The sequence below is a fragment of the Microtus ochrogaster genome, unplaced genomic scaffold (genome assembly GCF_000317375.1).
Source record: "Microtus ochrogaster isolate Prairie Vole_2 unplaced genomic scaffold, MicOch1.0 UNK2, whole genome shotgun sequence".
Classification (NCBI taxonomy): Eukaryota; Metazoa; Chordata; class Mammalia; order Rodentia; family Cricetidae; genus Microtus; species Microtus ochrogaster.
The window spans coordinates 10094558-10109199 of NW_004949100.1; the positions used below are offsets into that span (position 1 = coordinate 10094558).

At 41.4% G+C, this 14642-nt stretch overlaps 1 protein-coding gene across 3 annotated transcripts in view; it reads left to right on the plus strand.

Annotated features, from left to right (window-relative positions):
• Scel (sciellin) overlaps positions 1-14642 on the plus strand; it is a 118942-nt gene that overhangs the window by 43748 nt on the left and 60552 nt on the right. For all 3 annotated transcript variants that reach the window (XM_013353109.2, XM_026788433.1, XM_026788434.1), the window contains exons 5-9: positions 3114-3173; positions 6679-6747; positions 8899-8937; positions 10527-10604; positions 11905-11970. In XM_013353109.2, coding sequence (XP_013208563.1) covers positions 3114-3173; positions 6679-6747; positions 8899-8937; positions 10527-10604; positions 11905-11970 — 312 coding nt within the window. The remainder of the gene's footprint in view (positions 1-3113; positions 3174-6678; positions 6748-8898; positions 8938-10526; positions 10605-11904; positions 11971-14642) is intronic.

Consider the following 14642-nt stretch of genomic DNA (forward strand, 5'->3'; position numbering starts at 1 on the left):
TGATGGATGGAAGGATGGATGATGGATGGATGGAAGGATGGGTGGGTGGATGATGGATGGATGATGGATGGAAGGATGGATGATGGATGGATGGATGGGTGGGTGGATGATGGATGGATAGATGGATGGATGATGATGGATGGATGATGGATAGATGGATGATGGAAGGATGTATGTATGTATGGATGGATGGATGGATGAGAGGTATCTCTGCTTGGAAGATATGACCATGTAAAAAGCAAGCCTTTCCCACTAAAGTGCTTGACTACATAGTCTAATTTTTGTAAGATTTAGTAAGCATAAATTAGGTGTACCACATTCTTAAGAAAACCTGCACTCTTATAAGCAAGCATTTACAAACAAAAGAATGTGAGCTATTACAGAGGAGAGCATGATTGTCAACTAAAATAGGTGTATACCAAAAAGGAAGCAAGACATCCCTGTTTTCCAAAAGGCAGCAGTTAATCTCTATGTTGTATTGATCATGTCAGTAACTTTTCTAATTTGCAAATATAAAATAATAATTCAAACTTCTACATGCATGAATAAAATCAGCAAGCTCATTTCAGGCCCACCTGACCATCTACCTCTAGGTGGCCGGAGAAGTGGACCTTATTTAAAGGCAGGCTCTAGCAAAGCTTTGAGCATTGCTTCTGCTAGCTGTATATTTAATATTTAAATATTGTCATCATAGCTTTATGTAGCTTGTCTTTCTCTGTCCCACTAGCCAGCTCCCAAATCACTACATGGAGACTTCTTAACTAATTACGAAAGCTGGGCAGATAGCTTACGGCTTATTTCTAACTGGCTCTGATAGCTTAAACTAAACCGTTTTTATTAATTTACATTCTTCCACATGACTCATGGCTTGCTACCTCACCTCCCACCTGTCATGCTTTCTCCACATCTCCTCATGACTCCATCCTTCTTTTACCCAGCATTCTCTCTGCCCTGAAAATCCTGCCTAGGATTTTATTGGCCATTCAGCTTTTTATTAAACCAATCAGAATGACACATATTCACAGTGGACAAAATGATAATTCCATAGCAGATTTATAATAGATATTCATATAGCCCAGGTCCATCTTTATCATTAATTAGTTATGAATTACAGATTATGCATAGCTATGGATACATTTTCTGATTTCATTATGTGTTAAACTTTGGGTTAGGTATCAGGTTCATAAAGTGTCACTAAGTCTTAGAAATATATGAGTTAGGCATTATAATCTCATTCTAGAGGAGAGAAATCGCTCTCAGAAGCTATATAATTTGGCCAAATGACACACAGCTGTTAAGTGGCAGAACTGACATTTTAACAAGATTCATTGTCTTTCCATTATACCAGTGTCTTTTAAACAGAGGCAGTTTTACCTCAGGCAATTTGGGAGATATTTTTCGTCATGGAATTGGGGAATACACCTAACACTTAGTGAGTAGAGGTTCAAAGTATTGACAAACATCTTGAAATGTGCAGGATAGATGCCATAGAAAGACTTTCAAACATACCATGTTAGCAGCCCTAAGCTGAGAAACTGCATTTTGGGGTACTTATTCTGACTTTTACACACTGTCCAGATAGGCTTATTGGAGGAACGTACTTGTGACTGGCAATAAGTAGTAAAAGCGTCTGTTGCCTTCTGCACTTGTATCTTATTCATTTAAGGACTCCAGTGATGTGCAGGGATGTAACCACCGTTAGACCGAGCACAGTTGGACAAGAAGCATTCCCTCCCACGGATCTGCCCTTAGCTCTTCTGTGAGAGTGCTTCTCTTTTCCTGTAGTGGCCTCATGATAACAAATGTCCATAATAAAATTTGGCTTCCAAATATTTGTGTAGATGAATAAAGGTAGAGATGTCTCCGGTAAGTCATAGTTGGTAGGAATGTTGATCCTATGCCAAGCAAGCCTCCCTAATCAGGCCCAGGGAAACCAGATTGGATGCCATGGTAGCTGCTGAGTGATGGGGAAATTGGCTCCCGTGCTTTGCAGGCTCCAGCTGGCCCGTTTCTGGGCTGTGCGTTACCGTTTGTTCTCAGGGAAGAGCGCTCCTGGTGCCTGCTGTGCTTTTCGAAGTTTTGTCGGAGGATGCCAGGGAAGAGGGGAACTTTTCTCTTGGTAGCCTTCTGAGGGTGGTTTAGTTTCTCTGCTCATTTTTCTTTAATTATCGGCTGTAGCTTCTTTTATAGCTTTATTACGCACAGCTCCAGAATGTTGAGCAATGTTGATGGAGGCCGACCAGAGAAAATGTGGTGTTTCAGGTTTCGGGGGTTGGCAGGAAAAACTCAGGTGCTTGTCCTCTGCTGGTTTCAAGGCCACTTCCTAACTATGCCTGCTAGGTCATACCTACTCCGTGAACTGAGAAGGGCATAGCTTTGGCAACTCGTAAAAGTCCATCATGGGGCTGACCGTAAAGAGAACAGAGGACAGGAAATAGAGACCGGGGTCCTTAGCCACCTTTGTCCCTTGATAATCATGTGATTTTAGAAAAGCCACAAAATCTCTGTTGAACGCCCTCATATACTGACTAGCATAAACTCTCTTCTCCTCCTAATTTAATAGGTTTCTTAGGGCACATGAAGCATCCTCATGGTTCAAAGTTGGGCTTCTCTCTCTCCTGCAAATGATCAGTCTCCCTCACTTGAAGCTTTATTTCTTGTTTCCCCTCATTTTTCGAAGGCCAATGGTCAAACCCATCAAAATGTGCAGGCATAATAGGCTTAATTAAACCTGAAGAATGTTTATAGGAAACCTTTGTCTTCTCTTCTTGTAGGAAAGAACTGATAGACACAAAACCAATGGCCTTATGCTCCCATGCTCTGGTTAAAAAGAAAACAAAACCAATCACAACAAGCAAGGCACTGACTCATCGTTGGGCCATATGAACATCTCCTGGGACAAGGGGCCTTTGTGCAGTCAAACTTGCCGCATTCCGCTCTCCTTCTGCAAGCTGTGGCTGGATAATTTAGATTTATGGCTGTGCTTTTAGGCATGGAGTAACACAAATTAACCTTGCCTGAAGTTGGAAACTCTCTCCCCGCCTCTCTCATGTAGTGCTTAGCAAACATTATGGTCACGTTTGATGTAACTTAATTTGGGTCTTTCTCCTCAGAGATGAGAATTACGGCAGGGTGGTGCTCAGCCGGCACAACTCCCACGACGCCTTGGACAGGTGAGTGCCTCCAACAATTCCATCAGTTAACACAAAGTTGAAGGTGTAGAGAGAAAAACCTGTTCCAGTCAGATGAACAGTTGAAGCTAGCCCTGAGCTTCCGTCAACACATACACAAGGAAAGGAGAATCTGGAGTACTGTCAGGGCCTTCTTCCAGAAAACTGTCCCGTGTCAGCTCCCAGAACTGTAGCTGGGAGAAGGCTCACAAGCCATTTCATCCCACTCCACTGACAAGGAGAGAGGGTTCTCCTACGAGCATGCCCAGAGAAGACATCACGATACTTAGAGAAAGGAAGGCTAAAAGTAGCTTCAGAGCTCATGTGCTATGTGGGACATTGTTTTTATGAAAGCCATGGGCTTGTGGAAAAGCCTTGACTTATCTGGGTTACAGGAGAATTAAGATAAAATGAGGAATCTCGATATGAACATTCTCAGATCCATCGAACAGATAATACTCTCATTGGCACAGGCTTGTACTCACAGGCTAGAGAGAGCCACACCTTAGAAGAACCTAAATATTTATCACAGTCAAGTTTCATCTGGTGCAGTAGCTTGTATCTGTGTACCAGTCAGAAGCCTTTGGTAAGGGAGTGAGTGTGAATTAAAAATAAAATAACTGAGTGTATATCTTGAAATGTATCTACTTTTGAATCTTGTACTTGTGAATTTATCTTAACCATTTTAAACCTTTACATAAATTTGACATGTTCTGAAGGTGCCTAACTTACCATTTTGTGTTCCTAATGGCAGCTTTTAGCTCAACAGATTAACCGTTGGTTTTCATTCTTTTTAAAGTTAGTACAGAAATCATGGGGATCACGGTGGCAGTTTATACATATGTGCCACATTCTTTGTTCTAATTTGTCCCATGCCCCCTTCTGATTTACTGTCTTTGAAAGCACTTTAAATCAATTCTATTTTATAAAATAAAATATTGGCCCATCAATATGATAGCCAATTTTTCAATGGAAATTTTTTTTCCTGAAGAAATTTTAATTTGCTGGCCTATGGTATAGGGATTCACTGTTTGTCACTTCACCTTAGTCTTCATTGATTTGGAGATTGGCCCCTGGCTTACAATGGCCCTTAATTTCACCAAGCAAAGGGACACTGATTGAGTCCAGCAACCAAGGAAAATTGTTCTGTACCAACAACCAATGAAAATTGCTCTGCATTTAAATAGACTTTCTCCAGAACACACACTCCCATTTTAAACTGTGGCAGTGAGAACTAAGCTTCATCTTCTCAGCTTACCCACAGTGCACCTTAGCATAACAGGACCTTGGTATCATCTATGCTGGCTTTACATTTAAAATCATATTGGTTTCCTGAACTCTCCCTCTTGATGGACAGCATCTTGGCTAAAGTAGTACACCAAGCTTTTATCATAAGTAACAGAGCTCTCTGAACCTGGAGATGATCAATAACTAATATCACAGAATGAGTCTCCTCAAGGGATATGGCAGATTTTCCTGGTACTGGCTCAAATGATGCTGCTCAACCCAGACCCAAGGGTTTCCTGTGGTGGTCACACAGCCACCTTGGAGCATCTGCTGGATTCTGGGAGCACAGAGAAGCACAAACAACCTCAGAGAGTATGAAGCTCTTACATTCATGGAGAAGACCATGAGCCATAATACTGTGGTTTACCATAAGCAGTAGCTATGGAACAGATGGGTGACAGTGTTGTGGAAACAGAGAAGAAGGGGAGAGTGATTTGGCTTGCAGAATCCCAAATCCCACCATGGAAGTGCTCTTTGGTGGATGCCACCACCTAAAGAATGAGGAGGAGCGTTGAAGAGAGGCCAATTGGTACCAGATGTAGGGAAGGGTTTCCAGAAGAGGTAACCATGTGTGAAAAGAGCTGGCAGGGCAGAGACTGAGCTAACACATCCCCCATATTAGATAACAGCATCATATTATCTGAATCTAGGAAATCTTATTGTGTAGTTCTTTGGACAGATCATTTAATGTCAATCAAGTTAATATCATCTATGGAATATGCTTGGAGTCAGACATTGAGCTTAGAACTGGATGCAAAATAATCCCAGAGTCCACTGATTATGCATCCCAGTTGAAGGTGAGAAAGAGGAGGAAATGAAAATAAATCATAACAAATAATGCTATAATTCCCCACAAAGTTTGTTCTCCATGGGTCATGGGACTTACGGAAGCATTACTTTTGTGCTAAGAGCTAGAGAGAAAAAAGTCAACCAAAATCTAAAGTGATGGTGTTTGTGGATGGGCTGGTTCTCATTGCTGTTGTGAAAATTATTTATGTTTTTGCTCTGTGTATTTGCTTGTTTGTTTTGAGACATTGAGAGTAGAATCCAGAACTTTTCACTCAGTAGACAGCACTCTGCCATTTTGCTACAAACCACTCAAAAAGGGCTTTTTTTTATGGCTTCATGACTTCACTTAGAAGTTGCCTTCAAACCTTGGGAAATGTAGCCGGGCAGTAGTGGCGCACGCCTTTAATCCCAGCACTCGGGAGGCAGAGACAGGCGGATCTCTGTGAGTTCGAGACCAGCCTGGTCTACAGCGCTAGTGCCAGGACAGGCTCCAAAGCCACAGAGAAACCCTGTCTCGAAAAAACAAACAAAACAAAACAAAACAAAACAAAAAACCTTGGGAAATGTAGAAGAGTTTTCTTTCCTTCATTCTTGCCTTCACTGTGCTGTTTGATCAGCGGTCTGTAGATGTTCTTGTCTGTTTGTCTTCCTGCACTTTATCAGGAAGCCCTCTGGTTCTTACATTTGAAATAACTTCCTTGAAGTTCCCTGAGCTTCTTTCATCACACAAAGCACCGTTTGCCTTTGGGTAAATGGTTGTGTTTCTCAAAGTTGAGCTGCCTCTCTCTTCTTTTATTTCCTTCCTCCATTTTTTCTTGTTCTTCTTTCTTCTTGTTCCTCTCCCGATTACTGCTATCACTATTCTTCCCTCTGCACATCTATTGTTCCATTGTTCGCTCCACTTCTTCCTGGATTTTCTGTTCCTTCTCTGCTCTGTCACAAGCCTTCTGCTTTTGTGCCTGTCCATGGTGCTGAATGTTAAATAAAGCATTTTAGGAGCGGGCCCTCTGAGAGGGCTCACAGCCTCTGATAAAATAAGCTTACGTGATGGTAAGATATTCCTACTCTGTAGACACCCGCAGTTACTAAGCACTAGTTATTAATACTGTTATTAATACACTAGTTATTAGCCACTATTAGCACAAGTACCGTATATCCTTTACCTCAGTGTGAGTGTGTTACACTACAGTGTTTTATGAAAATGTGTAAAAGCCATCGAAACCAGTGAAGTGTCATTTATTAGCAGCAGGAACTGAGTTTGCCTTAATTTATCTTATCCAAGTCAACATTTGGAAGATGTGCATGCCAACTTGGTCTCTCCTTGCTAACATGTACCTCTCCTAGTTAAACAGAACAACACTTTGTCAAATCTATGAAAGATTTCATGAGATAATTTTGTAATTTCGTCTCTTGATAACTGTGTTTGCTACAGGAAAACAGCCGAGAGAGATGAGCCAAAAGCCACGATTAGCCGGTACAGATCTGATGATGCTCTGGACAGGTGAGGTGCTTATGAACCATGCCAGTGCATCAAATCTACTATGTATAACCTCAAGTCCCATTCTACCATGCAGGGAGGGGCTGGAGCGTTTACTGAGGCTTATTTTTCACTGGTGCTATTTTCTCTCAAGGAGGAGGAGCCTCTGAAGTCCAAATTGTCTCCTCACCTCACAGAGTCGTAGCTAGATATATGATTTCCCCAGGGGAAGCAGTAGATTAATTTAAAACATGGTGATTTGAGTATGAGTATTGAGTATGAATAGGAGAGACCCTGCCTGGAATCTGTTAGCTAAATTTAAACTGAGGGACATCAGTCCTTATTCTCCAGCCTTGGGTTCTTTAATTGTGATGGCGGAGAGACAGCAGCTTCTGGAAAACCTCTTGTAAGTATACACATTGTTGTTAGAAACGTGAACTGTGCTGAGGAAGTTTAAATAATGCACAGCATGAAAAATAAAGACCCCGAAGCTAGTTTGGAATCATTTTAATTGGCTAGGTCAAGGCGCCCTCTAGTGTTCTATTGTGGAAGTAAGTTGGTAAACGTGGCTTCTGTAAGCTCCGAAGGAAAAGAAATGAGTGTGGCAAAAACAAAGCGTTTTTCTGTGCGGCAGAACTTTTAAAAAGTCCTCAGGTGTTTTATGGATGCCTTTTACCAACATAGAAAGTATTATCAGTGAGCTACAAAAATACGACACACAGCAGCTGAGTTAAGATCTCAGTGAGTCGGGAGGTGATCAGTAAGTGTTGCTGTGCACCCAGAATTCAGATGCTGTCGAGATAGCTCATCAGCTCTCTTTCACTTTCAGGAATTGTAAAATGTAATACAAAGAAGTTCTTTTTACAAAAAAAAACAAAGGATTAAATATAAAATTGTTGAGGCATGTAGAGACCTGGAAGTTTGACAAGCTAAATGTCTGTGCAAACTTGTGTGTTGTGTGTGTGAGGGGCAGGCAGAAGAGCTGATGCTGGAACAGTTAAGGCCCAGAGCTTGGATAATCAGCTAACCAACAGGTGCTAGCACTCACTATCTTGGGAAATAGAATTCAGATAGAATCCTTTGTAAGTGTTATTTATTTTTACCTAACAACTTACAACCATCCTTAATGTCTTTCTGCAAAATTTTACCCTTTGTATATTAAAAAAATATACAATTAATTCTTTGAAAATTTCTTTCACATATTCATACAATCTATTTTGATCTTATTCACCACCATGCATGCCTCTAACTCCTCCTAGGTCTACCTCTGATCCCCAATATCTTTTTTTTAAAAAAAAGTTTATTTATTTTATACTCATGGTTGTTTATCCTGCATATTTATCTGTATACCATGTGTAGGTCTTAGGGCTGGAGGAGGCCAGAAGAGGGTGTGAGATGCCATGTGGATCCTGGGAAATGAACCTAGATCCTCTGGAAGAACAGCCAGCACTTTTAACTGCTGAACAATTACTCTAGCCACCCCACTCCCTGCCCGTGTCTTTATTGTTTTTATGTATAGCTCAAGTCAAATTTGTGCTTATGGGTGTGGCGCCATCTGCTGGAGCATTGGCAACTTAGCAGGAGAAGCACTCTTAAAGAAAACTAATTTTGTAGAAGCCATTAAATGCTAAGACCTCTTCCGCTAGGGGTGGGTGCTTGGATCTCCTATTTGCTGCATTCTGGGGTGTTAAATGGTTGATACGGTACAAGCTTTGTGCAGGCCAAATTTCCTTCTGTATTTTTAGAACAACCTTTCTCAAGTAAAACCCTTGGATTTTGCTCACGGTAGAATAAAATGTTGCCTGGCTTACAAACCCAGAGGCTCCACTGTTATGGGTCCTTAGCTTCACCTCATCTGTGTCTCCGTTAAGGTGTTCTTGTGGTAAGGTTATGAATTTTATATTTGAAATTATCAAATCTAGCATCTTAAGGCATTGGGCTTAGATAGTAATGACTTTTCTGAAGAAAGAGAGCATCTCGGGATTTAGCACAAGATTTTAAGCACCATGAAATTAGCTCACCAAATTCATTCAAACAGTGATGCTTTTCCTCCCTCTCCAGTAGCCTCTAGTTCTTCCTCATAACTTTAAATTCTTGGACAAGCACAGATGAAGGAAGAATTAACTAGGTTTTCACCATTGCTGAAACTATGCCATTGTTTCTTTCTTCTTCCAGAACACTGTCCACACTTAGGACACCAGAAGCAACCAAGATGTAAGTACTGATGTGTTTTTTCCTTGTGCGCATTTAAAAACAATCAAGGCTTACAACCCTCAGGCCAAAGTGTCACTCGACTACAACAAGACCCTGTGGTGTTGGCAGCGTTAGTCTCAGAGAAGAACCAAAACAGGCTTCACAGCATCTGTCTGTCTGGACATGTCCTGAAAAAGCTTACCTCCCACCACTCTCAAAGAATCACTAAAATTTAGATGGATGTTTTTTGTCTTATATTTTAAAATGGACTCGGGGCTGGAGGGCTGGCCCAATGGTTAAGAGCCCTGGCTGGTCTTTCAGAGGATGCAGTTTTGATTCCTAGCATCCACATGGCAGCTCACAACCCTCTGTACCTCCAGTTCTAGGGGATCTAATGTCACATTCTGGCCTCCTCCTGCACCACACAGGCAAACGGCACACAGAGATGCACATAGGCCAAACACCTGATGCGCGATAAATAAAATCTCAGAGCGAGAGACTGGGGTTCAAGCTGAAGGTCCAAAAAACCAAAACAGCCAGCCACTGGCTCTTACCTCAGTCTGAAAATGCTGATCCTGCCTCCAGGAAACCTCAGCATGAGACTGTGACTGAGAGCTGTCTCTTCCTGTCTTATTTTCCTCTCTAGTTCTGGGATTAAGGGCGTGCACCACTACCATCTGGTTTCTATGGCAAGCTAGTGTGGCTACTGGGATTAAAGGTGGTGTGTTATGGATGCCTGGTCTGTAAGGCTGACCAATGTGGCTGTTTTACCTTTCTGATCCTCAGGCAAGTTTTAGTTATTAAAATCCAAGTGAAATGCCACTACACCCCCACACACATACCAACAAAACAAAGTAAGACAGAGGACTCTGTTTCTCCCCATTTCTTTGACAACTGACCCCTTCTCGTTCAGCACCTCACCTCCTTTGCTGGTGCCCCTCACATCGGCGCTTTGTCCCGCAGAGCAAACTCAGTGAACCATGAAACCGTGAAAGCCATTTTCCCTGGCACACCTACTACTACTTATAAGCAGCACAAACTGGATGAACTTTAACATAATTACCTTATAAAACTGCCTTGATGGATAGAATACTTTCCATGTTGGATCCCAATCTTAGTGTGTAAAATAGACCCTGGGTCGTTGCCATTTTTTGAGGATTCAAATATGTGCCAAAATGGAGACTAAATACCAAATATAGATTACTAATGTGTGTTTCTCAATTTTTTCCTTAAGATCATATTTCTAATGCAAAAAATAACAGCCTAATTCCATCAATCACAACAAAATCATAAGGTTAAGAGAATGCAAATCGATAGCATGTCACAACTGGTTAGCTTGAACTTCACACGATTAACACCAGTGTTAATGACTTTCTTATTATCAGTGTTAATAATCTCTGAACCAGCTCTGTAAGAGCCTGACAGTGTACAGGACAGGTAAACTAGTGAGGAGGATTGTTTCAGTCCTGCTTTTTGATCCTTAAGTGAGATGTTCTATTGCTGATAGACAGTAGGCTGGCATATGTGTAGGTTATAAGATGTTTAAAAGGCGGGGAGGCGGCTAATGAAGAAGCTGGAGGAAGGTAATGATTGCTCTGCTCATTGAACAGGCCAGCTGGTAACTCCCTTCACGCAAACCCCACCAGCACGGCTTCCACTCCGGCTACCACCCCTGTGAAGAAAAAGAGGTAAGCTGGGCACCCTGTGTCTGTCTCTGGCTGAGCTCGGCTCTAAGGTCCCCTAGATGATGCTGGCGGGGAGCTTTGCTCCCTCAAAGCTGCACTCCAGGGAGCGGCTTGACTTGAGACGGTGATTGGTGAGTAACCACACATCACTACGTGCCCATAGTGTCCTCCTTTGCTCTGGACTTTAGGGTGATTCTACTTTAAAGAAGAGTGGGGGCTCCTTCTGGGGACCTTGTACTGTTGTACTGTTTTCTTTGTTCTTTGAGACAATTTCATTTCTATTTTCATTATATATATATATTTTTTAAGTCATTCATAAAACTAAAAATAAATTGATGTGAATAAACAGAGGGTCGTAGGGTGCAGGGAGAAATCTTTCCAATGGACAATATGTAGCTGTGTGAAAATACTTAGAGATTGGTTTGTTAAAGCCAAAGTAAACACAATCAAATAGACCAGTTTACTCCAGCACTGCTCGCAAGAACTGAGCTGTGGAAACCAATCTAGGTATCCAACAATGGAGGGAAGGATGAAGAAAATGTAGTGTGTAACATAATGGGATTGTTTTAGCATGAAGTTAGGCCTAGGCTGAAGTTATGCCAGCTGGAGATTCTTGTCTTAAGCAAATCAAGCGATTTTATTTCAGGATGTTGGCCGGGGCTCCAGGCTTCCTTAGCCTCAGCATACCTTCCCCAGCCCATGTTACTCGTTCCGTTTCTCTCCTTTTTGTCGTTCTTAGCTTAGCCTTCTCTGCAAGAGATCTTGGCTACAACTCTAGCTCTATGAAATCATAGCCTTGCCCTGTCAGGTGACCTTTCTAACAGTTGCTGAGGCTGAGGGTAGCACTGCTGGGACACTCATTGCTGTCTGAGCACCCTGGTCAGAGTGTTCTGTTTCACAGTTTAGATAGACATCATATTTTAGTTAGAGAATAAAGTTGTTATTTCCGTTATGGGCTAGATTGGGAAGGCAGAGAAAAAGAAGACTAACATGCCGAACGCACACAAAGCTACAGTCTAGATTTGACGGTTGCTGTTCTCTCTCTCTCTTTTCTGTTTAAGGAAATACATTGTTTAGTGTCAAAAAAAAAAATTGAAAAAGGCGGTGGGGTTAGAGCTTGAAGTCTAGGATCCTTTCTTAGTACTCACTTTATGAAATAGTTTATTCCCATTTTATTGCCAAGGCTTCCTGTAAAAATTATCCTGGTGCCTTTTTTAGCTATCAGCTGCCCTCCCATCCCCAGATGTGGGGTGGGATCAGCCATTCGAACGCTGTGATTATGACTGGTGTCATTTCTTAACAGACAGTCCTGGTTCCCACCACCCCCTCCTGGTCACAGCGCCTCTCCAAGCCCAGGAGTGAGCGGAAGGTAAGGGAAGGTGTCAGGAGTAATTGCTATGCTGTGATGGAAGGATCCATTAGTCCTTGACAGCATATAATTGTGAATGTTTCTCAATAAGCTGATGGCAATTCTGTGAACTCTGAAGAAGACAGTGCCCAGTAGGACTGGGGTCAGGGTTCTCGGCGTTCTTAGTGAGCCATCTGACAGGCCGTGAGAACTGAGGAGGTCCTGTATTAATTTTCAATGTTTTCCATGACAAAGTGCTGCAATTGTAGTGGAATAAACAGTGGGAAATTATGGCCTCACTGTGAAAGAGCATGATGTGGGCAGGATTTTTTTTCTTTGATAGGCAACACATGGTAATTTTGTTAGAAATACTTGCTATGTAGTTCCAAACTTATTTTTTATTTTGATCAATTCTTCTTGCTTCTCGTATTAATATAAATTATTATTACAATGAACAAGTGATTTTGTAACTTTGTAAAACTGTGCAAGGGTTGGTCATGAGTCAAGGTCTCACACACGCAAAGCCTGTTGAGATTGTGGGTACGCTTTGCTCTGAGCTGAGGGTCCTGGCTATCAGCCCTCACGATTCAGCAACTTGCTGGTTGTGTTTTACATGGAAGATGAATAATAATGCTCCGTAGGGGGGAAAAAAAACCTAGCTCAGATCCATAGCACTAGAATGAAGGAGATGAGGAGGTTGTTAGGTTTTGTTAATCAATGCGTCTCTCTGCTCCTGGTTCAGAATCATGGGCTATTTGCACACTGCCTAACCTGAAGGGCTTCTCTCTGAGCTCTCAGGGAGGGATGGTGTGAATGGCAGTGTAGGGAAGACTCTTCCTTAGAACAGGACTACAGAGTCTGCTTTTCATCTTTGTGTACCTGTCCCAGGGTTGATAGGCAGACTTTGTAATACATACTGAAAAAATAGAAGTGATTATTAATGACAAGAAAGACTGAACGCTACAAAAAACAGATCTCTGATCCCAGAAGATCCAAAGCAAATGAAAACAGGTCATAGACAGATAAAACTGGGGGACTATGGTTTTTAACACCTTTTGAGCCTAATGCTGAATTTACTTCTCTTTACCTCCGGTCGGTGCACAGGGATTCTCCCCCCCCTCCTCCTGCCCCTCTTCTCCTGCCCCCTTACTGTCCCGTCACTGTTTTCTGTTCAGTGCCCAGGTATGCTTTCACTATGCAGTCTGTCCTTGAAATGCTGTTTTATCTCTGCCCCCCATCCAATGCTTAAACAGATCTCCAGACAACACCACCATTCCAAGAGACAGCCCCTCTCCAACCTTTTTTCCTAGACCTCTCTGCCAATCATTTGCTTCCTGGTAACGTGCCAGCTAAGAAGTTAAAAACCAGTTGTCTTTGTACTGAAGGCTTGTGTTAATGCAGCACAAACCGGAACAAAGAGTCTCAGTTAGTTTTTTTAATGAAAGCCGTGATTTCCTATTTTTATTGTCTATCATCTATCTTTACACGTGGGTGCTTATGTCTGTGACTGTAACCCTATCTGTATGTGTAAATCTATCTGTCCTAACCTTTATAGCTACATCTCCAGCTATATACATATTTTAGTAAACAAGACTAGCAAGGTCAGCTATATTTTAAACCATCATGTATGTACCAGGCCGAAGGGACATTTAAAATAAAGTTTTGTTTTGTCTTAAATTACATTTAGCCCAGGTGAATGCTTTTGAACCCAGCACTTTGGAGGCAGAGGAAGGTGAAGCTCTATGAGTTTAAGGCCAGCCTGGTCTCTATGTAGAGAGTCCTAGGCTAGCCAGGGCCACACAATGAGATCCCATCTCAAACAAAACAAACCCTCCCTGCCAAATCACATTAATAGCTAAATAAAAAGCTTACATATCTCAAAAAGTAAAACAAAACAACAAACAAACAAACAACAAAAACAAAACAAACCCCCTCATCTGTTCTGAGTTTTTCACAGCCCTGTAACTTAAACCCCATAGCTAAATCTGGACTCCTTTCCTGAACTTATGCAAACCCCTGAAAACCAATGTTATCAAAATTATAAACAATAAAGCAAAAATGGTTTTTTTGCAGAATAAAATATGAATGGCACAGAGATCAATTTTTAATTTTTGAAACTTTAAGGATATTTTATGGCTCAAGAATAGAATTGAGTAAAAGATTTAATTTTGTATGGTATTACTTTTATTAAGGAAAAGAAATCAACAATTCTCACATTTGAAAATAAATTGTCATAAATTAATTGTTTGAATAATGTATCTGCTGCTCATGACTTTGCTTTAGTTTTAATAATTTCCAAACTAAATTTTCAAGACGATATGAAATACAATAAAATATTCTAAACAATGATAGTTTTCTGTTTCATATACATTAGTCTTGAAATGAAGGGTTTAGACATGAATGATCAGACAAAGTAGAGGGCAAAACTGGCAAATATGAAGGTCTTTCACTCCGCTTGGGCTGAATGTTAAACAGATAAATTTAATTCCAGACAGCAGGACCCAGCATGTAAAGTTTGTCTGAGCAAACCCGTTTCCCTCTTCCAACTGATTTCCGAGGTTGCTCTTACAATCTGTGTAATACTTACTGGCTTGTAAATGTTTTAAAATATAAATAACCAACACTACGTTTTGGATTATCAACATGTGTCAGCAGGTTTATATTCTCTGCAGGTTTATCTGATGCCATCAGCT